Below are 25100 nucleotides of genomic sequence, written 5' to 3'. Positions count from 1 at the left end.
TGACCTTCTTATTCTGAAACCGTATGTGGCTGACCCGAGCGGTTGCTGATGAGATCATCCTAGAGAGAGTCTTATCACTAATGCAGTGAAATGCTTCCCTTTTGGATTACCTAAGCTAAACAAAAGAAGAGTTAATAGAGGACTGATTGTGCCATATGTTTGTCGTTTGTTTTGGGCTTTCTACTCTTCATTTCATCCTCGTATGCTAGACTTGACTGCCATCATGGAGCATTTGACAATTAGCAAGTCCGGCAACGAGGCTGATTCCTTTCGAGTTTTTGTTTTTGGAGATCAAAGTAGCTTTAGCCTATCGAACTTACAGCTACTCCTTCTTAAGAAAAACAATCCTTACTTGACGTTGTTCACCGATCGAGTGAATGTTGCTTTGAGGCAAGAGGTAGCTCGGCTTACAATCGCAGAACGCCAATGGTTTCCGGCTTTCTCCAGTATACAGAATCTTGTTGCTCGGGGGCTAAAGAAGGACAAGAATGCAGCGCTGGACAGCACCTTGACGACGATATACCAGATTTGTGCCTTTATCAAGTAGGATATCCTCGCTTCTATGGCTATCATCCTCATGCTAACAACATTACATAGCTACTTCGGAGACTGCGATGAGATATACCCATCACACCCAAACAACTACGTCTCGGGATTATGTATTGGAACATTGGCTGCAGCCGCAGTCGGCTCTTCAAAGTCGCTGGGCGAGCTGGTGCAAGCCGGTGTTGATGCTGTCCGGGTGTCATTACAAATAGGCCTCCTGGCTGCTCGAACAGCCGCTTTGTTCGGTCATAAAAAGTCCAACGGTTCCTCTTACTGGTCACATGTGGTTGCAGAATCGCAATATCCGCTGGCACTTGCTGAAAAGGCCATCGCAGCCTACAGGGACAGCAGCGTAAGTAACATTGTTGCATCTTTCTACAAGCCAATATTTACCAAGTATGCAGATGATCCCGCCCTTGTCGTCGCCGTACGTCAGCGCAAAAGGTCAAAATTCTTGGACAGTCAGCGGTCCACCGGAAACTGTACAGAAGTTTTTAGAGTCTTCGCAATTTTTAGAAACGCCCAAATCCACGCCCATTTCTGTGCATGCACCATACCATGCACCGCACATTTTCGCTGCTAAAGATGTTGAGCAAATCCTTCAAGACGTTGGATCGGTTAGCGATCTGTCAAGCAAAATTCCCTTCATTTCTAGCTCATCGAGTGGCAGCACGCTGGAAGACAGTTGCTTCCGAGACTTGCTGTACCATGCCATTGAAAGTATCCTCGTTCTACCCCTGGATATACGCGACGCTGCTGCGAACGTACAAAAAACACTGAAAAAAGCAAGCTCTACGGGCCAATACATCTTGTGCCCAGTCGCAACCAATGCCTGTCCGAGTTTCAAGGCGTCGTTTTCGCCGGAACTGTCTAAGCGAGTCGCGATCGCGGATAAGATCATGGAGAGTATAGCTGCTGATGCTGGTTCAAAATCTTCCCGTGCAGTCAAACCAAGCGATGCTAAGATAGCAATCATTGGAATGTCTGGCAGATTTCCAGAAGCAGCAGACGTGGAAGAATTCTGGAACTTGCTTTACCAAGGTCTCGATGTCCATCGACGTGTCCCAGAAGACAGATACAATGCAGAAAAATATTATGATCCAACCGGCAAAACCAAGAATACAAGCAAGATTCTGCATGGATGTTGGATTAATGAGCCGGGGCTTTTTGATGCAAAATTTTTCAACATATCTCCAAAAGAGGCTGAACAATCTGACCCTGGCCAACGAATGGCTCTGACAACAGCCTACGAGGCTCTTGAAATGGCAGGTATCGTTGCAGATAGAACGCCGTCGACTCAGCGTGACCGTGTTGGAGTATTCTACGGAATGACTAGCGACGACTACAGAGAAGTTAGCTGCGGCCAAAACGTCGACACTTATTTTATTCCAGGTGAGGGCTCAGTCCATGATACATTTTTATTGACCTTATTTGTTCAATTACTAACTTGAGAAAAGGCGGAAATCGAGCCTTTACTCCAGGCAAGGTGAACTATTTCTTCAAATATTGCGGCCCATCAGTGAGCGTTGACACCGCTTGGTAAGCTTCTACATGCTGTTTGTTCAAATAACTTTCAACTAACATTATATCTCCAATCAGCTCGTCCAGTCTTGCAGCCATCCACCTTGCCTGTAATGCGATCTGGCGCAATGAATGTGACACAGCGGTCGCTGGTGGGACGAATGTCATGTCAAATCCTGATAGTTTTGTGGGATTGGACCGTGGGCATTTCCTCGCCAGGGAAGGTATGTGTATTCACGCGGCGATTTTGATGATTTGAGCTAATGAAACCCCTATAGGCAACTGCAAAACGTTCGATGATGCGGCTGATGGCTATTGTCGCGCAGACGCGGTTGGCACCATTGTTCTAAAGAGGCTCGACGATGCAATCGCAGACCATGACCCCATCCTTGGAGTCATTTTGGGCGCGCATACCAACCATTCTGCGGAGTCTGTTTCGATTACCAGACCGCACTGCGGAGCTCAAGAGGAGATCTTCTCCAAACTCCTCACTGAAACTGGTGTACCTCCTAATCAGGTCAGCTACATAGAAATGCACGGCACTGGCACACAGGCTGGCGATGCTACTGAGATGGCATCGGTCCTCAGCTGTTTTGCTCCGTCTTATACACGACTGCCGCACGAAAGCCTCCATTTGGGATCAACTAAAGCAAACGTCGGGCATTCTGAGTCTGCATCTGGTGTTACGGCGCTGATCAAAGTTTTATTAATGATGGAAAAGAACCTTATCCCACCTCACTGTGGCATCAAAGGCAAAATCAATCACAAATTTCCCACAGATTTGGAGAAACGCAACGTGCATATTGCCATGTCTGCCACGCGGTGGGACCGAAAGCGTGAGTTGAACAACATTCGCCGTGCCTTTGTCAACAATTTTTCTGCCGCCGGTGGCAACACCGCGCTGATCATGGAAGACTATCCGGAACTCACGACGAACTCATCACAACCCGATCCTCGGACAGCTCACGTTGTGACGGTATCTGCCAAGTCAATTTCATCTCTCAGAGGAAACTTGGAGAAACTGAGAAACTTTGTTCAGCAGAAAACAGGTGCAGATGACTTCTTGCGCAAGCTGTCTTATACAACTACGGCTCGACGGATGCATCATCCATTCCGGGTTGCCATCCCAGCTGCAAATTGCGAGCAGCTGTTGAGTGCCTTGAATGAAATGGCCAAACGAGACACTCATAGGCGCTCCGAAGAAACACCAGTCGCTTTTGCATTCAGCGGCCAAGGGGCACAATACAACGCCATAGGGCAGCATTTACTGCAGTACGCAACATTCCGCAAGGAAATCGAGTCCTACGACATTCTCGCTCAACGACATGGATTCCCTTCATTTATGCCACTTGTCGATGGATCTGTCGCCATTGACGATCTTGAGCCGCTGGTTGTCCAACTCGGTACTACTTGCATTCAAATGGCTCTCGCGAGCTTCTGGATAGCATTGGGCATGAAGCCAGCCTACGTGGTTGGTCACAGTCTAGGCCACTATGCCGCACTCAAAGTCGCCGGTGTCCTCACAGCAAGCGACACAATCTACCTCGTTGGAATGAGAGCTCGTCTCCTCCAAGAAAAATGCACCATTGGAAGTCACGAGATGCTGGCAGTCCGAAGCAGCGTGGAGGGCATTCGGAAACATCTGGATACGAGTATTCACGATGTTGCTTGCATTAATGGCCCACAAGATACCGTTGTCAGTGGTCGTGTAGCCGACATTGAGAATTTGTCTCAAATGCTTACGGCCAACAACATCAAGGCAACAAGGGTCAATGTTCCTTTTGCATTCCATTCGGCCCAAGTCGATCCTATTCTAGACCAGCTTGAATCCATTGCATCTAATGTCACCTTCCACTCTCCGAACATTCCGGTTGGCTGCCCTCTGCTAGGCACAACTTACCAGGTCGGTGAGACACCGTCTCTTGAAGCCAAGCATATCAGAGACCACTGCAGGGAAGCCGTCAACTTCCATGGAGTTTTACAATCCGCTAAAGATGATGGCTTAATCTCCGCGAAAACAGCCTGGATTGAGTTAGGCCCACACTCAGTGTGCTCAACGCTCCTGAAAGCCAATCTTGGGCAGGATATTATCGCCGTCCCTTCCTTGATGCGCAATAAGGATGGATGGCAAGTCTTGGCTTCGAGTCTCGAGACCTTGTATTGCAAGGGAATATCCATCAACTGGGATGCGTACCACGAGGACTTTGAAGCTTGCAAGGAGGTACTACGGCTACCCGCCTACAGCTGGGACAACAAGAAGTACTGGATTGACTATGTGTATGATTGGCTACTCACACGAGGTGATCCTCCTCCGCAGCCAGTTGCTGCAGCGCCAGCGCCTATTTCAACCTTCTCAACGGCCTCTGTGCATCGAATCGTCGAGGAGATGATAAATAAAGAGAAAATTAATCTCACGGCAGAATGCGAATTTACAAGCGAAAAATTGCATGAGGTGGTATTCGGTCACGTTGTTAATGGAAATCGCGTTTGCACATCGGTAAGTTGTCATTATTTTGCCTGTCGACTTTATTTGCTAATACTGTTTCAGTCATTGTACAGCGATTTTGGATTGACTTTGGGCAATTATATCCTTCAAAAGTATCGGCTAGACCTCGAGGGTTATGCAGTAGACATCCAGGATATGACTATCCATAAGCCTCTAGTCCACAAGGACGGTCCAGCCATGCTTCTGAGGGTCAACGTCGAGCACGATATGACTAATAGCAGAGTGGCAAAAATGTCTATATACAGTGTAGATGCCAAGGGTAAAAAGACTGTTGATCATGCTCAATGCAAACTTCACTTCGAACGGCCCAAAATCTGGCAAGCGGACTGGGACAGTACTCAATACTACGTCGAACGAAGCATTGAGTGGCTCAAACAGAAAGCTGATCAAGGTCACTACAGCCGTCTGTCTTCCGGAGTGATATACAAACTTTTCTCCAGTTTGGTCGACTACAGCAACGCCTACAAGGGTATCCAAGAGGCCATCATCAATGCGGAAGACTATGAAGCGACCGGCTTGGTCCAGTTCCAAGTCGACGAGGGCGACTTTCAGTGCAATCCCATGTGGATAGATAGCTGTGGGCAGCTTGCCGGATTCTTGATGAACGGGCATGCAAAGACTCCCAAGGACCAGGTTTTTATTAACCATGGCTGGAAGTCTTTTAGAGCCGTTAGGAAATTTCACAAAGACAAGACCTATCGCACATACGTCAGGATGCGACCAATGGAAGGCACCATTTATGGCGGAGACGTATACATCTTTGATGATGAAGGCGTTGTGGCAGTCTGTGGTGACATTAAAGTGAGTCAAGCTATTCGAACCATCTAATCTTTTGAACTCCTATTAAAATGATGTCTATAGTTCCAAGGTATTTCCCGAAAGGTATTGAACAGCGCGATGCCGCCACCGAAATCTACAAACGAGGCTCAACCCCGTCCTCGTCCTACAGCTGCTAAAGAATTTCCCGTGAAAAGTACCACCTCTGTATCATTGACTCAGCTCTCTTGCCATACTGAAGTTGAACCTCTGAAGCTTGATGCGGCTCTGAAGTCGGCGTCTACTGCGTCTGCTGCAAGAAATCCTATGCATCCTATCATCGCAATCTTGTCTGATGAGGTTGGCATTCCCTCGGCCAGTGTCCAAGATGACTTTGTCTTTGCAGACAATGGAGTTGATTCGCTTTTGTCCCTGAAAATCGCTGGAAGACTGCGCGAAGAACTTGGTCTGGAGCTTGAATCGACGGTATTCGAAACCTGCGCAACGGTTGCTGATCTTGTTGCCCACCTTGGCTACAGCACTTTCTCACCTGAACAGTCTACTGAACAGTCTAGTGAGACTGGAGGCCTTTCTTCAAGTAGCGAGGCTTTCACGACTTTGACCAGCAGCGCGACTACGCCGCTGCCAGAATCTGTCTCTTCTAGCCTGTTGAAAGACGTGTGCGCTATTCTGGCAGACGAGATTGGTGTTTCCACGAGCGAGATTATGAATGACGTTAATCTTGGTGAACTGGGCATGGATTCACTCATGTCGCTGACCGTGCTTGGCCGTCTTCGCGAGGAGCTAGAACTTGAGCTTGACGACGATTTCTTCGTTTCTTATCCCGACTTTAGCTCTTTCAAGCACATGTTCCAGTCAGCCACTCCACAGGAATCTGAGCCAGACATGTCCGAAGAGCTGCACAAATATCGGGCATCATCCATTCTCCTTCAAGGCAGTCCCAAGACTGCGCTCTATACGCTGTTCCTTCTCCCAGACGGTTCCGGCGCTGCAGTTTCATACGGGCCAATTGACGCTGTTGGAAAAGACGTTTGTGTATATGGGCTTAATTGCCCCTGGCTCAAAACTGCTGACAAGCTGGTGCGGTTTGGTCTCAAGGGTCTGGCTACACTCTACGCTGAAGAGATTAAACGAAGGGTGCCACAAGGACCTTATAACCTGGGCGGGTGGTCCGCAGGAGGCATCTGTGCTTATGAAGCAGCGATTCAAATGACACGGCAAGGAGAAACTATTGATCGTCTCATTTTCCTCGACTCTCCCAATCCAATCGGTCTGGAGAAGCTACCTGCACGACTGTTTGACTTTATCAATGGCCTGGGCCTCTTCGGAGATGGCAAAGCACCCGATTGGCTATTGGCGCACTTCCTCGCATTTATCGATGCGCTCGACGAGTGGAAGCCAGTGCCCTGGGATGAAGCTTTGAACAATAAGGCGCCAGCACCGCGTTCATTCATCCTATGGGCTGAAGATGGTGTGTGCAAGGGCACTGATGAACGCCCAGAATACAGAGATGATGACCCGCGTGAAATGCGGTGGCTGCTTGAGAATCGAACTAACTTTGGCGGCAATAACTGGGACGTTTTGCTCGGCGAGAAAAATCTTTCCATTTCACGCATAAAGGATGCGAATCATTTTACAATGTTACACAAGGGCAAGAACACGGAGCGAGTTGCGGCTTTTATCAAGAGTGCATTCGCATAGAAGGCGGTCATTTGTAATACACGGATATAAGTAGAGTGCGGCGGTTTTCTATGTACGATTCATTCTTAAATCTAGCTTAATTCTTAATACTGATTTTATTTTGATTAATGTACGATGTAAGTTATGCGCTTCAAGTCTCTTCAATCCACTTCCATATAGTATTTCATCCAGAAGCCGTCTCATATTGTTTGTCGCACACTTCAAATACTTGACTATGCTATTATAGTTGGCATGTTTCTTAACACCTTTAAAGCGTGAATAATACTTTCCGTTATCGGCCTTGAAGTCAACTTCGATTGGTTTTCTTACGTGTGTTGTTTGGTGGGGCTTGAGTTGTGGGCTTTCGTTAGCTAGCTGAAGCAATTCGTTTTAGTGGCCAATCCTGGAACTAATCTGGAGAATGAACTAACCTGTTGCTAATTGGCCTGTCATTCCGCCCTGGAATGCCGACGCATAGCGATCCTCAGAATACCTACCTATCTGTTGCTTTGTATGTAACGAAAACCTGGAAGCTTTTGCATATAAGAGAGTGTGCCGAGCGAGGCCAAACACTTAAGTAGGACAAGCTACGAAGAGTATACGATTGATCCGAACCCAAAGAAACTCGGGGGTTCTACATTGCTCTATTCAGACTGTTGCGGCGTCGTGTATTCGTTTATAGGTATTTGGAATACATCATGCGGAACACAACGGCATTAGTATGTACGATTAACACTGCACATCCGCGCGCCCTTTTCCCCGCGTTGTACTCACGCGACAGCCACTGTGGATCTTTACCGAGGCGAGGGGTTAGGCTGATATATATAGACCCTCAATAGCGTATAATCGTATATGCATGGTCGACTTCCAGATGCAGCCACCCATCACAATCTGAAGAATTTAATAGCCGCATCGTCTGAGTTTTGCAACTTCTTTTTTTCTTTCTTCTCCTTGTTTACTTCACCATATCTTTTCTTTTTTTCCCCCTCCAATCATGGCTCCTGTAAAGCTTGCACACTACCTCTTCACTAGGTTACGCCAACTCGGCGTCGAGTCTGTCCATGGCGTTCCTGGAGACTTCAACCTGACGATGCTGGACCATGTGGAGCCCGCAGGCCTCAACTGGGTTGGCAACGCCAACGAGCTCAATGCTGCATATGCCGCCGATGGATACTCCAGGATAAAAGGACTTGGTGCCATTGTGACAACCTTTGGCGTTGGAGAGCTATCAGCGATCAATGCCATCGCAGGCGCCTATGCTGAGTTTGCACCCGTTGTGCATATCGTGGGAATTCCGGCCCGACAGATCCAGGAGGAACGAATCAGGGTGCATCACACCTTGAACGATGGTGAATTTAAGCGATTTTCACAAATGCATGCACAAGTCACCGTCGCGCAGACTCGACTTTGGGATCCCTTGACTAGCGCCGACCAAGTCGATAATATCTTGATTCAGTGTCTCCTACACTGTCGACCGGTGTATCTGGAGCTTCCTGTCGATATGGTAGACGCTTTTGTTTCTGGAGACAGATTGCAAACGCCAATCGTGATCCCGGAGCCGCAGCCTACTCACAACTTGGACGACGTCATTCTCAAGATTATCAGCAAAATTGAAGCCGCTAAGCGGCCTGTCATTTATATGGATGGTGAGAGCAGGCCTCTTCGCATCGTGGAGGAGGTGCAGCAGTTCGTATCAATCACGAAGTGGCCAACTATAGCGTCCCCCTTTGGCAAAGGATTGCTAGACGAAACAGATCCCAACTTCATTGGTGTCTACCAAGGAAAGTTTGGAGCCAAAGCTGTGCACGATTTCGTGACAGAGACCGACTTGGCTCTCTGCTTTGGTCCTCACTACAGTGGCACCAATACTTACATGTGGAACAGCATTCCGCAGAGCAAAGAGACCATCGAGTTCACCATTTCTGGAGTCAAGATAGGTCCAGAGTTTTACCGGGACGTATCTCCCAAGCTGGTCCTTTCTCGCCTCCTCAAAAAGCTTAACATGTCAAAGATCACGGCGTATAGGTCAACGCCCGACTTACCCAGATATGAGCTTCTTGCACCATCATCAATCCCAGCGGACGATATTATCAAGCAAGATAAAGTATGGAAAGTCTTGGGCAATCTGATTCAGCCTGGCGATATTGTTATGGGTGAAACAGGCACACCTGGTTTCGGCGTTCGCGAGATGCCTATGCAAAAGCACTGCCGTGTATTCAGCCATGTCACTTGGTTATCTATCGGTTACATGCTTCCGGCCGCTCAGGGTGCTGCCCTTGCCCAGAAGGAGCTCATTGCTGCTTCGAAATGGCATAACATCAACGCAGCCAAGACGATTCTTTTTATTGGCGATGGCAGCTTCCAGATGACGGTTCAGGAGATGTCAACTATGATTAAGCACAATCTTGACGTAGTCATTGTGTTGATTAATAACGATGGTTACTCTATTGAGAGATTCATACACGGAAGAAAGCAAGGATACAATGACGTTGCAAGATGGCGCTACCTTGAAGCCCCAAGCTTTTTTGGTGCACCCAAAGACACATATACTGCTTCTGCCAAAACATGGTCTGAACTGAGTACTATCCTTGAGAGGTACAAGGCCGAAGATACCAAGGGATTGTCTATGTTTGAGGTGATTATGGAACGAGAGGACGCTCCTGTCGGACAACTGCAGAAAGTGTTGGAAATGCAGATTGAACGGGAGCTGAAGAATTGAATCTAAATAAAGAAAATACAAAAATATATTTTACGCTAAAGGCAGATATAATAGAGATTGTTGATCAAAACAACTACCCTAATAAAACCTCATCCTATGATATACGGGCACGCCTGGTAATTGGATATACAGTGCGAAGGCGTGCCAAAAGCATTAACCAAAATGTCAGTTTATTACATTGGTTTGAAGTTTCCATCGTATTTAGCTCTCAGGTTCGTTTGGGTAGCACCTGCTAGAGCCTCTGCTAGTCACTGTAAATAGGGCTCTGGCTGCGGCTATCGCTCTGCCACATGCATCTTGGCTTTCTCCGCACTACCAAGGTTTTCCACCCAAGCATTATTCATTATTCGAATCTCGAAAGCGTATCTAAACATGTATTTATTTATCAATAACATTCATGGCGCCTACAGCCATTGTTGCTCTTGAAGGGCCTACACGCTTGTTTCATCCGCGACGCCCTATGCGCTGACTAGTAAGTACATATTGTGGAGAAGATGTAGTCACGTAAATAGCCCAAATGCCAGACGACCGTCAGCCAAAAGAGAGGCGGTTTGTCCAAATTATTATCCATCCATAATTTGAGCTTGAGCAGTGAATATTGCAAGAGGCAAGACGTTGTAATTCGAACTCAAGCCCAAAATGTCACAGACAAACGAGATATGCCTTACGAGGTTAAGTGGCTCAGAACTGCCTTCTCCAGCCGACACAATCTACCCTGGGCCGATAGAAGAAGCAGCCAGAATCGAGGTTATCTCAATGCTGCCTGCAGTGGTGGAAAGGCCGGCCCATGCTTTATCAAAGCAGCGAACTATAACTGCTATTGCGACGCTTTCAACAGTGAGTTTCTTAAGTAGCCTAAGTACTGGCCTCTTAACCATTGGCCTTCCACGTATGGCAGTGGAGATTGGGTTGCCGGACTATCTGATTGCATGGTAAGAACAATACAGTCTCCGAGAATATCAAGTTTCGTTATGAGATATAAAGTATGGGCTAAGTTTGAACGCTCTGCTAACACTTTTCCAGGCCGTCATCTGTATATACGTAAGTCGTTCAGCCTTTCAGTGTACAGACTTCGAGCCCATAGATTAGAGTGCTGATGAATCCCAGGTTGGCGAGCGGATCTTGTTTAATCATCGCCGGGTCCATCGCAGACGTTGTTGGCAATCGTATTGTCAATACAATGGGCTGCTTCTTGGTCGGCTGCTTCATCATAGCATGCGCCGTTGCTAGAACTGGCATCGAGTTGATCATGTTCCGTGCCTTTCAAGGCATCGCTGTGTCACTTTGTCTCCCGACTTCTGTTGCCATTGTTGCTAGCATTACGACCAGCGGCCGCCAGCGAAATATTGGATTTTCTTGCTTGGGTTTTGTGCAGCCCATCGGTTTTTCTCTTGGCTTGGTCCTCGGCGGAGTGCTTCAGGATACAGCGGGGTGGAGAGTGGGATGGTATATATGCGGCGGCTTAACAATAGCTCTGTTCTTCATCAGCTTGTGGGCATTGCCGGTGGATGAAAAGATTGAAGGCACAGTCTTGTTGAGGCTGCGGAGAGACGTTGACTGGATTGGTGCAATCCTATCTTCCGCCTCTCTAGCACTCCTCTCTTATGTCCTTGGGTAAGACTCGTCCCTTCAAGATGTTTTGGCCAGCCCTAATGACCTTCTTAGGGTGATGTCGAGCGGAGTGCACAATATTGCAATCCCAGGAAATATCGCAGCGCTTACTGTGGGTGTACTGCTTATCCCATCATTTATACTTTGGCAGCGGCGGCAAGAAAAGCGGGAAAAGCCAACCCTGATTCCCAATTCGCTATGGAATAATAGAACATTCACCACCGTATGCCTCTTGGTTATTTTCTCTTACGCTGTTGTCAACGCCATGGAGTTTTTCTGCAGTCTGTTGTAAGTTTTCGCGTTCGGAGATGGAACATGTGGTCATTGAGTCTCTACTAATAGTTTGCAGCTTTCAAAACGTCCAGCAACTCTCTGCGCTTCAGGCATCCTTGCGTATCCTCCCGAGTCTCATCGTAGGGGCGCTAGTACAGGTTTCAACTGGTTTACTGATTCACAGAGTTCCTGCTTTTTACCTTCTCCTCGTATCCATGATACTGAGCGCCGGGGCACCGCTACTGATGGCGACCATAAGTATACACCAGCCGTATTGGTTCAATGCGTTCTTCGCCCAGCTGGTTTCTCCAGTCAGCGCAGATATACTCTTCACTGTCGGTTTACTTGTTGTGTCTGAGGTATTTCCAGCCCGCATGCAGGCATTAGCAGGAGCTGTTTTCAACACAGTTGCTCAATTCGGCACTTCAGTTGGTCTGACTATCATGGCCGTTATTGCAGCCTCCATCACAGACCGCTCTAAAATACATGACAAAAACTCCCCAGATGCACTCATGTCCGGGTATCGTGCGAGCTTCTGGGCTGCTTTTACCTGGATGGGTTTGGCGTGTGTGATTGGTGCCTGCGGGCTGCGGAAGATTGGAATGGTTGGGCTAAAAAGAGACTAATGCCGCCATCTATATTATCATATAACTTAAAATTGGCGTTAGTATGTATGAAGACAACTTTGACATTAAATATTGAACGTCGGCGGCCGAATGAGATCAGAAACTGTGATTTACGTTAGTAGCTGTGAGTAATTGATGAATTGTTCGGATAAAGGCATTCGTGCCACGAAAGCCATGCATCAAATTTCTCTACTATCAAGCACTAAGGTAGCATTTTCCATCGCTACCCCAACACGCCGCCTGCCCAGCCCAGGCCAGAAGTTTTCATTCCTTTGAGATCCCTTTTTATCATCCTCAAAGTATTGCTTCATGTCGAACGTCATCAAGCCTACAGCTTTTCCGCTGAAAGCTGGCGTAAAGGCACACCAAGATTTCGTGCCCGGGAGCTCACCCTGGCTCCCTCGACCCTCGGGGAGCGGTGGGTGAACACATTCAAGATCGATTCCGATGTGGCTGAGCCATTTACTCGAGAATGGGAATGATGGTATGAGCGGAATGCGTTTCATCGTTGCCTGGAAAAACGGCGTGGGGCTGACAGTTGCTTCGGTCTTATCATTGGAGGTGTCGTAAGGATACACTCGTACAGTCAGCGACTTGTCAGGCGCTTCTTCCCAGTCGAAACGAGCCAAATGCTTTGGAATATTCCAATCTAATATATGCTGATTAGGGATCTTTGTCATATTGGATTGTGTAATCATGGAGCCAGTTGCGTTATGCAGCCGTCAAATATGAAGACCAGGTACAGGTCAACTTACTAGTTCTGCCATTGAAACAGGTATGTTTCTGCGAGACGTATAATCGAGTGGCCTTATAAGAGTGGCCACTCGTACACTCATCGTTGGAATCTTGCTTGGTCCATTCGAATTTTCCTGGGATGATGACGAGCTCATCATACGGGCCAACTGGAGTTTCCTTGTACCTAATGACTTGGATTCCACCAACCCCTCCGACAGGACGGCTGCTCTCAAGATCAGCAAATTGAGATGATAACTCGAGCGGCGAGTAAGCAATATCAAATGGGAAATCTTGAGCTTGAGAAGCAGAGATCCAGAAGGGTGCCGTATAAACGTCCACTTTTAAAGTCCATGGCGGGGGCGCAATTATAATAGACTCGTCGTTGAGTTGTCGGGACATAGGCGGCCAAAGTTATACCAGGAGAATTGTACGCAAACATGTGCTACAAATATAGCACCAAGACTAATAACCTGGGAAATCGACCGTTTATCATGCTCTGTGGCGTTATAAGCATTGTGGCAGGAATGGGGTTTTCCCTCCAGCAGGCTGGCATGTAATATTTATGTTTCATTCCAAAGCTTGTAAATCTCACATCCTTGCTGGTTTTCTGAAGGATCATCTCTTGTGTGGTATTCTTCTATTATTAACTGCCTATTCTGGTCGAAAATCGGGGCTTAGGCCGTGTGTAACAATATCTTACTCTGTGCAACGCGGCTTTGATCGACACCAACTTACCTGATGTGCCTCTATGCGCTATTTGGAATCTCGCCAGGGCTTAGACAATCAAGTTGCCCCCTAAATAAAAACAATGTGAATGCCATCGCTATTCTATATCTAATTGAAACACTGATTCTGTGATATCGGTCGTTGTGATTGAGCTACCGTGTGCACTCTGGAAATACCAGCCCTAGGTTACGGCGTAGGAATTTTTTATTATCGTACTAGATCTATACATCCGGTTCATATTTGCTACGTGTGGGTTACCTTAGGCCACATGTTCTACGATTAGGCAAAAGGACTTGCCGCCAATGACGTTACATTCCAATGACGGGCTTAATATAAGCGACACGTGGGCTGCCCGTCTTTTTAATCCGTAACATCATTTGCTGAACTTTGTGCGTAAGGAAGAAGCATTTGCTGAATAGCATTTCAATACTGGATAGTCAAGCGCGTCGAATTTAAATGCATGCAGCTTTCACTTGATCTATTTCGACGATCTCGTTGCGTGGCCGTTCTATTATAGGGACGAGTACTTACGAGATGATCTTGGAGGACGACCCATCGCGATTTTATGTATCTCTGTAGCTGAGGGCATTTTTCGAAGAGAAGGATTCCGTTACTAATCATTTAGTATCTTAAATTGAAAGATAAATCAGAATATTAGGGTCAAAAACGTTTGTATCCGTCAAGCCCAACCAGCGCTATTTTTCATGTTTGCTTATCAAATGCTTCGACTTTGTTTACTGCTTGATCCGGTCAATATGGGGTAACATACTGGCCTACAGACAGTATCACATGCAAAAAGCCCAATAGTGCATTTGTTAACAGTCTGTTCTTTTGGTGCATGCCTATCTATCTATTCAACGCCTACCTATACGGCATCGCCTATCGGTACAAGTAGAAGTGGTACTACAACGACCGCATTGAGCAACCCTGCAATCCAAAACTTTTCTCCCAGCGAGTTGTAGCCCCGGGGATGACTTTCAGATGGAGAAAGACGAATTCCTGGTCTGTACTTGAATATTAGGGTATAAAATAACCCGCCTATGTTGCCGCTAGCTCCAACGATGCCTGCAACAACGCCGACGTTTTTTGGTCGCCAGTGGCCATATATCGAGTAACAGGCGCCATTGGCCGAGAAACCAGTGATTGCAATCACGACAATAAAGCCAATAACACCGCCTATGGTTGCACTATTTTTGTTTATGTAGACCCCCAAGCCAACCATGGCGATTCCCTGAGATGCAGCGGTGGCTAAGAGCCAGTACATTTTAGCACGTAGCCCAAACCGAGCGTAAAGCACGTCTGACATAATTCCACCGAGTGGCCGAGCAAACAAGTTCATTAGGCCGTAGGTGGATGCTGCATAGGCGGCATCCACGGATCCGAATGACTCGCTCGCAAATAGGGTATTGATCAAGCCGGGAAGCGCTGCGTCCATCGCTGTCTCAAGGCCAAATGTTAGCAGGTAGCATAGAGCACAAGACCATACACGAAGGTCGGAAAGGATCTCTAGTAATGTCGCAAAGGTCAGTGGTTCCGACTGCGCAGTATCCACATTGGTGACCGGCGACCGCTCACTGAAGCTCGTACCCACTGACTTGGAGTTCATTGAGCTTTGAGCGAGGGCCTTTTCGGGATCTCCCAACATATTTTGTTGTTGGACGCCGTCCTCGTCGATGATATGATCTTTCCTGGTGGGTGAGTCTTGGAGTTGGTGGCGCGCTGACCATTTCCCACCGGGGTGATCTCGACCAAACAGTAGAATCATGACAGCGGTAAGCAGTAGGCACGGGACAGGCACTGTGACAAAGCATAGACGCCACGAAATGTGAGGGCTGAAGCCAGCCTTAATATAGCGTTGGTATAGCCCGATCATCACAGCAACTGTCGCTCCACCGCCCAAGTTGCCCCAACCACCCGAGAAGGCATTAGCCGTGCCAACAATTGACTTGTCAAAGAATGTGGTGGTATAGGCCTGGGTTGGAACAAAGCTGCCACCAAGAATGGAGATGAAAAATCGCACTGCCTCTAAGCCTTCAATGTTGGTTACAAGCGCCGCTAGGCCGGACGGAATAGCTCCTAGAATGAGTAGAGAAGCCAAAACCTTTCGTGGCCCAAATTTATCGCATGCAGGACCAGCAATAAGGCGTACCAGAGCTGTGCCACCAAGAGAGGCTAGGTTGGAATTGGTGACTTGATCTTGAGTAAGGCTGAGATCCGCTTTCACTACCTCGGGCACCAGTGGGGAAAAAGCAAACCAAGAAAGGAAAGCTACAAAAAACCCCAGTGTAGCTAGCCAAAAGGCTTTGCAGTAGAAGTCGTCCCAAATCCGAAAGAGAGGAAATGTAAGGCTTTTTCCATTGAGAGGATTGACTTCGGCTCGCCGCCACAGTGAAGACAGTCGAAACGTGTGTTTGCCCGTACAAGTATCCTGCTCTGTCCTGTGATGTTCCTTTAGTATGCCGGTATTGACGCCGTCTGGTTGAATAAAGAATATTCCATGATTTGATCCACTGCTGATAGACGGGGAGAAACTAGTAGCTGCCTCTTTTGAGTCTTTAAAGGCCTTTATATCATCCTGGGCGGCATATTTTGATGTGCTGGAAACCATTTTTTCCCCTACGCCCGAGTTCTGAGCTAGTATTCTCGTCAAATATAGCGGCTAACGATGATACTGAGAAGTAGCAGGGAATATACGGAAGGTTCTAGAGACCGTATCGAAGACGTCTAACGATTTGCACAGAAGCAGAAGAACTATCATGCGGCAAAAGGTTAACACGGATTCAGGTAAGAAAGGAGATAGAGAAACTAACATTAGCTGCTGAGATATTGTATCACAGAGGAAAACACAAAATTTAAATCGTTTTTCTGGAAATATTGAAGGGGGACGAAATTGAATGCCAGAATGTCAGCAGTTGTGTAACATTGTATGAAATATACTAAGTCACACGTCCCTTTCATTGCATTCTAAACCTATACTGGTGTTCTACGGAATCAAAAAGCCTAACACTATCAACACTTTGTTGCAGCTCTGTACAGATTTCAGTTAAGATAGAGAGTGAAGACGATAACGAAATGATATCATGAGTTGAGCTTATCTCCCGAGGTTAATACAGAGATAACACAACCGGAGATGCAAAATTCAAACTCAGGAACTCGTTAGCTAAAACATGAGATGAGATAAAAACAACTCTTTCTACTACATACTCTGCTGTATTCTGCCTATATCACATTATGATCTCCGCTGCCCTAAGAGGCTCTAAGGCATAATGGTAAAATCACTCTACAGCTTCTTTACAGGAAGATTTGACATTCTCCGAGGAGAGAGGCGAAAGGATATTAGTAGTATTGCTGATAAGGAAAATTGGTTTGATAGGCTAGCAAGAAAGTGAAATAGGAAAGTAATGCGGGCTTTAGAGCGAGAGCTAGAGCCCAATGGCGGTAGCGGATTCTTAGTATAGACAAGTCTATTTGTGTTTATTTTGGCGAGATGGAGCAAAAGATAAGGCGACAAGGGACTACTGAAATGGCAAATAGCTCTGGTAAGCGTACGAAGAAACCTTGGATGTCCAAGCATTGGGATTCAATATGTAACGTAATGGAGGTTGACAGCAAGGCAGTGAGAAAGTTAACACGATGGAAATGAAACTCGAAAATATGGGTATATCTTGAATTGAGATTTTTTTAAAGAAAAATCCATTTTGATTCACTGTGTTTATTCTAATATAAACGATATCTGTTACAGCAAAGAATACAATTAAGTGGTTTAAAATAGACGTGTATAAAAACACCATTTACGATCTATTGGCTACTTCTACCAGTCAAGTGCACCGCTGCCTCCACATGTCTGACGAGAAGCCAAGTGTGGCGGCTGGCCTCTCATCTTGCTAGGAGGTAGTGGTTCTGCAATCTCTATTGCTGGCTCTGCATCCTTTGCCAACGCTTTCAGCTCTTCATCTGCTTTCCGTAACATCCATTTTGTTGTTGACAGTACGGCGTCAAGTGCTTCTGTAGGAGGAAGGTAGATGAGTATCTCGTTGTTAGTCTCATCTGCCTTGACCTCAAAAGTCATGATTGAGTAGTCGACGTCTGAGCAGCTCCCGCCGCCTTCAGCCGCGTTGGGGTTCAGCAGGAAATTCCGCTTATGTAGTGGACAAGACACATATTCTCTGCCTTTTTCATCTTCGCCTACTAAGCCATCTGCTAGCACAAAAGCCTTCTTATGCGGGCACATGTTTTGTGATGCGCGCAAGCCACGACCCGGAATGTTCCACACAGCCAACTGAACTTCACCGTATTTGACAGCGACCGATGTCGGTGCATCACTCTGGCGGTTCAGTTCTGAAAGTTTGCAGACAGATCGCCATGCCCACTTCGCATCTTTTGCGATATCTAGCAAGCTGAAGTGAAGTGGAGAGCTGTCTTCAGGCCAATCTGCGGGACGCTTTTGGGCCCGCTCCATGATGTGTTCTGATGACGTCTGCGTCTCGTCTGTATTGGCAAACTGCTTGAAATCTTTCCGACGATCCGGATTATTGACAACATTCGTCCATTCACAATGATAAAGGCCAACGAGTACCTCCATCTCCTTTTCTAGGTCGGCGCATATGCCAAGTCTGTCGTCAACGATGACCTCCTTGATGCCTTTGAGACCGCCCGGGTATCTCTCAATCCAGCGAGCTGTTCGCTCGAGTTTGTCTGCTGATTGGATGTAGAACATAAGAAATCGGTCCAAGATCTTGATCGCTTGCCGTCGTGTTACATCCTCGGCAAGCAGTTCAGCATGGCGAGGCTTTGCGCCTCCGTTTCCTCCCACAAAGACATTCCAGCCTTTGGGCGTGGCGATGAGACCAAAATCCTTGCCTTGGGCCTCGGCACATTCTCTTACACATCCAGATACACCGCCCTTGAATTTGTGGGGAGCTCGAAGGCCCTTATACCGGTTCTCGATTTCCACCGCAAGACCAACTGAGTCGCCCACCCCGAATCGACACCATGTATTGCCGACACAGGATTTGACTGTGCGTAGTGCCTTACCATAGGCATGGCCGCTCTCAAAGCCGGCATTGATAAGCAACTCCCAGATTTGTGGGAGGTCCTGTTTCTTGGCGCCAAACATGTCGATACGTTGGCCGCCTGTGATCTTTGTGTAAAGTCCATACTTGTCTGCAACTTCTCCAATAACCTTGAGCCCCATTGGAGTGATTTCACCCGCAGGAAGACGTGGAACAACAGAATAACTCCCATCCCGCTGCACATTGGCAAGATAGCGATCATTTGTGTCTTGCGTTTGGCGCAGCGAAGGCTTCATAATGTTCTCGTTGTACAAAGAGCTCAAGATGGAGCCGATCGCTGGCCTGCAAACTTCGCAGCCAAGACTATCGGACTTCTTGCCAGCGGCACGCATCACTGCCACGAAATCCTTGAGTTTTCTGAACTTGGCGATTTGGTATAATTCTTGGCGCGAGTAAGCGAAGTCCTTACAAATGTGGTTGGAGATTTCGACACCAGCGTCTTTGAGTGCTCGGTTGAAAATGCTAGTGGCCAAGGGCACACAGCCTCCGCAGCCCATGCCGCACTTTGTCGAAGATTTCATCTCTCCAAAAGAGCGAATACCGCCGGACTTTACACACTCCACAATGTCCCCCTTACTGACATTATGACAGCTGCAGACTTGAGTATCATGAGGCAAATCATCGCCTTCTTCTTCGCCCTCTTTTGCAGCTCCAATGATAAACTCGGCTGGGGGCTTCTCGATGGGCTTGCTTGCATTGCACAGGGCAACGAGCTTGACGTAGTCTTTGACCTCGCCAACCATCATGCCTCCCAAGATGTATTTGCCATCTGCGGTGAAAATGTATTTCTTGTAGACATCTGAGAATGGATCTCGGTAAATGAGTGCTTTGACCTTTTTCTTTATGTCCTCTGGCGTGGGAGGTGTTGTCTGAGCCTTGCGAGCCGCATGGGCGCCGGTAGCTCCTGGTAGTGGTTTGCTGATCTTGCCTTGGTCTGCAAAGAAATCACCAAATGAGGCAACATCCACACCCATAAGCTTGAGCTTTGTACTGATGTTGGGAGACTTCATCTCCCTCTTGCTGTGATAAGGCCCTTCCGTCAGATTGAAGGCGAGAATATCGGCCATTTCGATACCAGGAGCTATCAGACCAAATGTTTCTCCAAGGAAATTGGCACACTCTCCAATAGCGTATATATGGGGCAAGTTTGTACGAAGCTGGTTGTCGACAATGAAACCGCCATTGTGGTTGGCTGTGTCTATGGAAGTGCCTTTGGCGAGATCATCTCGAGGTTTAATTCCGACGGCAAACACAACCATGTCGACGTCGTATTGTTGGTCCGGTGACCCATCTTGCCCTTGAAGAAGTAGGCCAGAGAGCCTTTTCTCGCTGTCCCATAGGAGGTTTTGAACTCGGGCCTGGATCAAAACCTCAACGCCGAGAGATTTAATCTTCTCCAGTACCAGCGAACCGCCTTCCTGGTCAAGTTGTCGACTAAGCACCCAACGATTTCTCTCCACTAAGACCACTTGATCGACTTCTTCAAGATCTAGAAGAGCCTTGGCAGCTTCTAAGCCGAGAAGGCCACCACCAATTACAGCTGCCTTGCGAATGCGGCGCCCAATAACGGCGGGGGCACTGACGGCATAGTCGATAATATTGTCGAGGTCTTTTATTGTTCGGTACACAAAACAACCTCTAGCGTTTTTGAATTGTTGCGGTGAGATATAGGGCGGTAAGGCAGCATCAGAACCTGTAGCTAGGATACACTCATCATAGTGGAACTGTTGCCCGCTGGCCGTTTTGAGACATTTTGCGTGAGAATCAATCGTGATAACAAGATCCGAAGTATGATATGTAAGCTTCCCTTTGGAATGTGATGAATACCACTCCAGAGGGTTGAGGTATAGACTTTCAGTTGAGCGATTCGTGAAGTACTGCGTAAGGCCAACACGGTTATAGGCGACATACGGCTCCTCGCCAAAGACAGTAACCTCCCATTCGTCGCGTCCACTATCCAAGTCGTACTTCAAAAGCTTTTCGATGAAAGAAATACCAACCATACCAAGGCCGATCACGGCGGCACGTTTTTTATGCCTTGGCTGGATGGCTGCTGACTCTGGGCGCATATCGGCAGCCGCAGTATTCATCATGTGCTTCGATCTTGGGAATGTTACAGACACATGAGACTCTAACGAGCGTAGGTTTCTGATCTCATGTAATAGTTTAGTGCTATCACGAAGTATAAAAAGCAGCTGTTTAAGCTTTTTCACTACTGAGCAGCGAACATACTTGAATGTCGAGAGACCCGACGAGAGGCCACTGACGCTCCGAGGACTTACGCATACCAAGATAGGTTTATTATTCTGAAGCAATGCCTGATAATATTGTCATATTGGCCATTTCCTCGGAGAAGTTCAAAATTGAATCCAGCGTCATACGTGTTGCTTAAAAGAGTCCTATTGCTTACAAGAGTGATACTGTGGAGATGTCATCGTACAAGATAGGCAATACGCCTGAGGAGATAGATGGTTACCTAAATCTCAGTGGTATCTGTAAAGCAGTAGTTCAGATAAGAGATATACACAATATTAAGAAAGTTAATGCCCCTAGTCCATTCAAGGGTGCCGTACTGTTATCGGTCTCTGGGACACTTTCACGACCTAACTTATCTGGCATGTTGAATCTCCGAACCATCGCGCTAACATCTCCGCGGAGAAGCTCAATCGAGATAGCGATTTAAGGAGCGAATATCAAGCATCCGGTATGCTTACGCGCACTCCAAAGAAACAAGAGAAAAACTCCATATGTACGATATCAGACCTGGTCGTTGATAGAGAACAGGCAAATCGGAAGCTACGAGAATAAGCAAGCAACTAGCTGGGACGTTATCGCTGGGCACTTATTGGCCATGGAGCCTTTAGCGTATTAAGCGCCCCCTTCCTTGCATTAGTCGGTACTCCTGGGGTGACCTTAGGCTAAACTTTCAGATGTTGCAGCAAATCGCGTGTTGTAGATCCAGTAACAGCTGGAGAGCGCTGTAGAAATCATTGTTGGATGGATGTAGAGCGGTTCGTATGATGTGAGAATCTCACTGAGATGAGGTATGAGTCTTTCGAGAATTACCTTGACGACATGAAATAGCATCTCCGGCTTTCGGGATAGTCATTGATGCGCCTGCGCCTTCTTCTTTCCACTCTCTGTTCCAAAAATTGGTACATGAGGGATTCCTGTTAGACGTTATCATATCAGTGCGCTGTCTTTCTTCGAACATTTGAAAATTGTATCATTGCTGAGAGTTATTGACCTTTGGTCTCTGACCGAGTAATTCTCATCTGTTTAATACACCGTACCCATGATGGCTTCAAGTCAATTGACATCAGACACCGGCTCCGAGAGTGGGGAGGAGTGGCCGTCTTCGCTTCCATCATCACCTGAGCCATCATCTCCAGGAACGCCAGAATCACGCAGTCCAAGACTAAAGGCAAAGCCAGAGTCAGTTCAAAAAGTGTGTGAGGTGTGTGAGGGTCCGTTGGATCCTTCTGCATCATGCCATAGCTTTGCTTCACTGCCTCCCATCCCGAGAACCGAAGCTATACAGTTATTATCCACCGATTCTCAAACTCCAGATCATTGGATTGCACGAGACAGCCGCATGATTCGACTTACGGGGAAACATCCGTACAACGTAGAGGCCCCTTTATCCGCGTTGTTCGATGCTGGATTTCTTACTCCCCAAAACCTCTTCTATGTTCGCAGTCATGGAGATACTCCACGTGTCAGCATCAAGCAAGCGCAGGAATGGAAGCTACGTATCCACGGCCTTGTCGAGAAAGAGATAGAATTTTCGATTCAAGAGCTCAAAGACAAATTCCAAGTTGTCACGTTACCTGTCACTCTGGTATGTGCTGGCAACCGTCGTAAGGAGCAGAATATGGTTCTCAAAGGGCTTGGGTTCAATTGGGGTGCAGCGGGTGTGTCTACCGGTCTCTTTACAGGCGTCTATCTAGCCGACATTCTCGATTACTGCAAGCCTAAGAATCCTCTTTTATCTTCATATCCCTCCGGCGATCAACATATTCCTGGACGTGCGCGTCATGTCATCTTCGAAGGCGCAGACGAGCTTCCCAAAGGCAAATATGGTACATCTCAGAGGCTCAGCTGGGCGTTGGATCGAAGCAAGGGCATGCTCATATCTTGGGGCCTCAATGGCGAGGATCTTCTACCTGATCACGGTTATCCTCTCAGATTAGTGGTCCCGGGCCAGATTGGTGGGCGAATGGTAAAATGGCTCCAACGAATCGAGGTGTCGGACCGTGAGAGTCAGCACCATTTGCATTTTTTCGACAACAAGCTTCTCCCCACTACAGTGACTGCCGACCAGGCGAGAAAGGAAGACAAGTGGTGGTACGACCCAAAATACATCATCAATGAACTCAATGTCAATGCGGCAATCTGTTCACCATCCCACAACGATACAGTTCAGCTGGCATCGGATACTTCCATGACGCAGATTCTACCCATAGAAGGATATGCGTACACTGGTGGTGGGCGACGTATAACCCGCGTCGAGGTGACGCTTGACGATGGAGAGACTTGGAATCTCTGTGATATAAAATACCCCGAGGACCTCTACCGCATGCACCCTATAGGGAACCATCCTTACTACGGGTCTCTTGATCTGACCATGACTGATATGAGTTTTTCTTGGTGTTTTTGGAAGCTTGAAGTTGATGTCAAGTCACTGCTGGTAGATCGTGATGCCGGATTCATTGCCGTGCGCGCAATGGATGAAGCTCTGAGCATTATGCCGCGAGACATGTATTGGACTGCCACGTCGATGATGAATTCTTGGTGGTTTCGCGTCGCCTTATACAAGGAGAATGGCGGCCGAACTCTTCGATTTGAGCATCCAACTGTGCCAGGTAATGCCAACGGCGGCTGGATGCAGCGTATGAATGAGGCTGGAGCAGATCCAAGACATCCTTGCCTCAAGCAGAACAATTTGTTTACTGGTCCATCATTTGGTTCCACCACAGCAACTCCGGTTACATCTCAAAGAAATGAAGCGGGTGAAGATACCAAGAGCGTGATGATCAATCCGGATAAAGCAGCAACAATCGTTACGGCATCTCAGTTTGCCGAGCATGCTGATGGAGAGGGTCCGTCTCCTTGGTTCGTCGTCGAGGGCCATGTATATGATGGGACAGGTTTCCTTACGTCGCACCCTGGTGGAGAGCAATCCATTCGTCTAGCTGCTGGCGAGGATGCCACCGAAGACTTTCTGGCTATTCACTCTATGGATGCTAAGAAATTGTTGAAAGATTACCATATCGGGAAGCTGGAACAACGCGCATCGCCGCCAACAAGTCTGTCACCAAAATCTGAGAGCCAAGATGATCCATCTAGACCGTTTCTCGATTCAAAAGTATGGAAGAAGATTCGCTTAGTACACACGAGAGCTATTTCTCACGATTCACGAATCTTTCGTTTCGCCTTGCCTCACGAAGACCAGATCCTCGGCTTACCAGTGGGCCACCACGTTTACTTGCGCGCAAAGAAAGTTGACAAAGCAAACGGGAAAGTTAAGACTGTGCAACGAGCATACACTCCGTATAGCTGCAGTTCCCAACGTGGCTTCATCGAGCTTCTCATCAAAGTGTATTTCCCTTCCAACAATTCGACGCAACCCCAAACTGTATTTGCTGGGGGTCAAATGACCATGTTGCTCGAAGACATGGCAATTGATGCAGAAGCGGATGCATTGACGGTCGAAATAAAAGGGCCTATAGGTCATTTTACATATATCGGTAATGGGCGAGTTCAATGCAAGCCTAATAATCGTGTTCGCGCCATTAATAAGCTCGCTTTGGTTGCAGGCGGCAGTGGAATTACTCCAATCTGGTCCACCCTCAAAGCCATAGCAGACGAGTACTCAGCCTCTTCAGCTTCTGACCGTCGCAAGTCGGTAGAAGTATGGCTTATCTATGGTAATCGAGAGGAGAAAGACATCCTGATTCGCGAGGAGCTTGACGAACTCTCACGTCAGATGGAAGGGAAGCTGCATATATGGCATGTGTTGAGTTCTAATGCGATAAGAGAGGAGTGGGCAATGGGAAGAGGATATGTGGATCTAGAATGTCTCCAAAATCACCTACCGCCAGCATCTTTTCCTCTGGCTGGTGTAGACCATAAGGATACGTTGGCGTTAGTTTGTGGTCCCCCCGCGATGGAAGCGAATGTTTCTGTAGGATTAGAAAAGCTTGGGTGGAACGTTGAGGAAGATGTGATAACTTTCTAGTAGTTGATTTAAATACCACTTGCGCGACGCCCTTTATTATTCTGTTTTGTATCGAAAATTAACAGTT

At 47.4% G+C, this 25100-nt stretch overlaps 7 protein-coding genes across 7 annotated transcripts; 4 read left to right on the top strand and 3 right to left on the bottom strand.

Moving 5' to 3' along the window:
* Nucleotides 1-223: 223 nt before the first annotated feature.
* TGAM01_v204668 (hypothetical protein) lies at nucleotides 224-7051 on the top strand (the record flags this gene model as incomplete). The annotated part of the gene is made up of 8 exons (XM_018804435.2): nucleotides 224-543; nucleotides 598-898; nucleotides 951-1938; nucleotides 2004-2085; nucleotides 2146-2291; nucleotides 2346-4564; nucleotides 4616-5374; nucleotides 5435-7051. 8 exons carry the CDS (start codon nucleotides 224-226, stop codon nucleotides 7049-7051), a joined length of 6432 nt encoding a protein of 2143 aa, XP_018662248.2.
* A 973-nt stretch (nucleotides 7052-8024) lies between these two features.
* Nucleotides 8025-9749, top strand: TGAM01_v204667 (pyruvate decarboxylase; the record flags this gene model as incomplete). The annotated part of the gene is made up of 1 exon (XM_018804436.1): nucleotides 8025-9749. The coding sequence occupies one exon, from the start codon at nucleotides 8025-8027 to the stop codon at nucleotides 9747-9749; it is 1725 nt and encodes a 574-aa protein (XP_018662249.1).
* A 639-nt stretch (nucleotides 9750-10388) lies between these two features.
* Nucleotides 10389-12259, top strand: TGAM01_v204666 (hypothetical protein; the record flags this gene model as incomplete). The annotated part of the gene is made up of 5 exons (XM_024549482.1): nucleotides 10389-10681; nucleotides 10773-10790; nucleotides 10857-11363; nucleotides 11571-11648; nucleotides 11710-12259. 5 exons carry the CDS (start codon nucleotides 10389-10391, stop codon nucleotides 12257-12259), a joined length of 1446 nt encoding a protein of 481 aa, XP_024405822.1.
* A 179-nt stretch (nucleotides 12260-12438) lies between these two features.
* TGAM01_v204665 (hypothetical protein) lies at nucleotides 12439-12939 on the bottom strand (the record flags this gene model as incomplete). Its single annotated transcript, XM_018804438.1, has 1 exon — nucleotides 12439-12939. One exon carries the CDS (start codon nucleotides 12937-12939, stop codon nucleotides 12439-12441), a length of 501 nt encoding a protein of 166 aa, XP_018662251.1.
* Nucleotides 12940-14585: 1646 nt separating this feature from the next.
* TGAM01_v204664 (nitrite transporter) lies at nucleotides 14586-16328 on the bottom strand (the record flags this gene model as incomplete). Its single annotated transcript, XM_018804439.1, has 1 exon — nucleotides 14586-16328. One exon carries the CDS (start codon nucleotides 16326-16328, stop codon nucleotides 14586-14588), a length of 1743 nt encoding a protein of 580 aa, XP_018662252.1.
* A 1203-nt stretch (nucleotides 16329-17531) lies between these two features.
* TGAM01_v204663 (nitrite reductase) lies at nucleotides 17532-20882 on the bottom strand (the record flags this gene model as incomplete). Its single annotated transcript, XM_018804440.1, has 1 exon — nucleotides 17532-20882. One exon carries the CDS (start codon nucleotides 20880-20882, stop codon nucleotides 17532-17534), a length of 3351 nt encoding a protein of 1116 aa, XP_018662253.1.
* Nucleotides 20883-22090: 1208 nt separating this feature from the next.
* On the top strand, nucleotides 22091-25033 carry TGAM01_v204662 (nitrate nonutilizer-3; the record flags this gene model as incomplete). Its single annotated transcript, XM_018804441.2, has 1 exon — nucleotides 22091-25033. One exon carries the CDS (start codon nucleotides 22091-22093, stop codon nucleotides 25031-25033), a length of 2943 nt encoding a protein of 980 aa, XP_018662254.2.
* Between the last annotated feature and the right edge of the window lie 67 nt (nucleotides 25034-25100).

This window comes from Trichoderma gamsii (assembly GCF_001481775.2).
Source record: "Trichoderma gamsii strain T6085 chromosome Unknown Scaffold_13.2, whole genome shotgun sequence".
In the NCBI taxonomy this organism is placed as follows: domain Eukaryota; kingdom Fungi; phylum Ascomycota; class Sordariomycetes; order Hypocreales; family Hypocreaceae; genus Trichoderma; species Trichoderma gamsii.
This window is presented reverse-complemented; position numbering and strand designations above follow the sequence as displayed.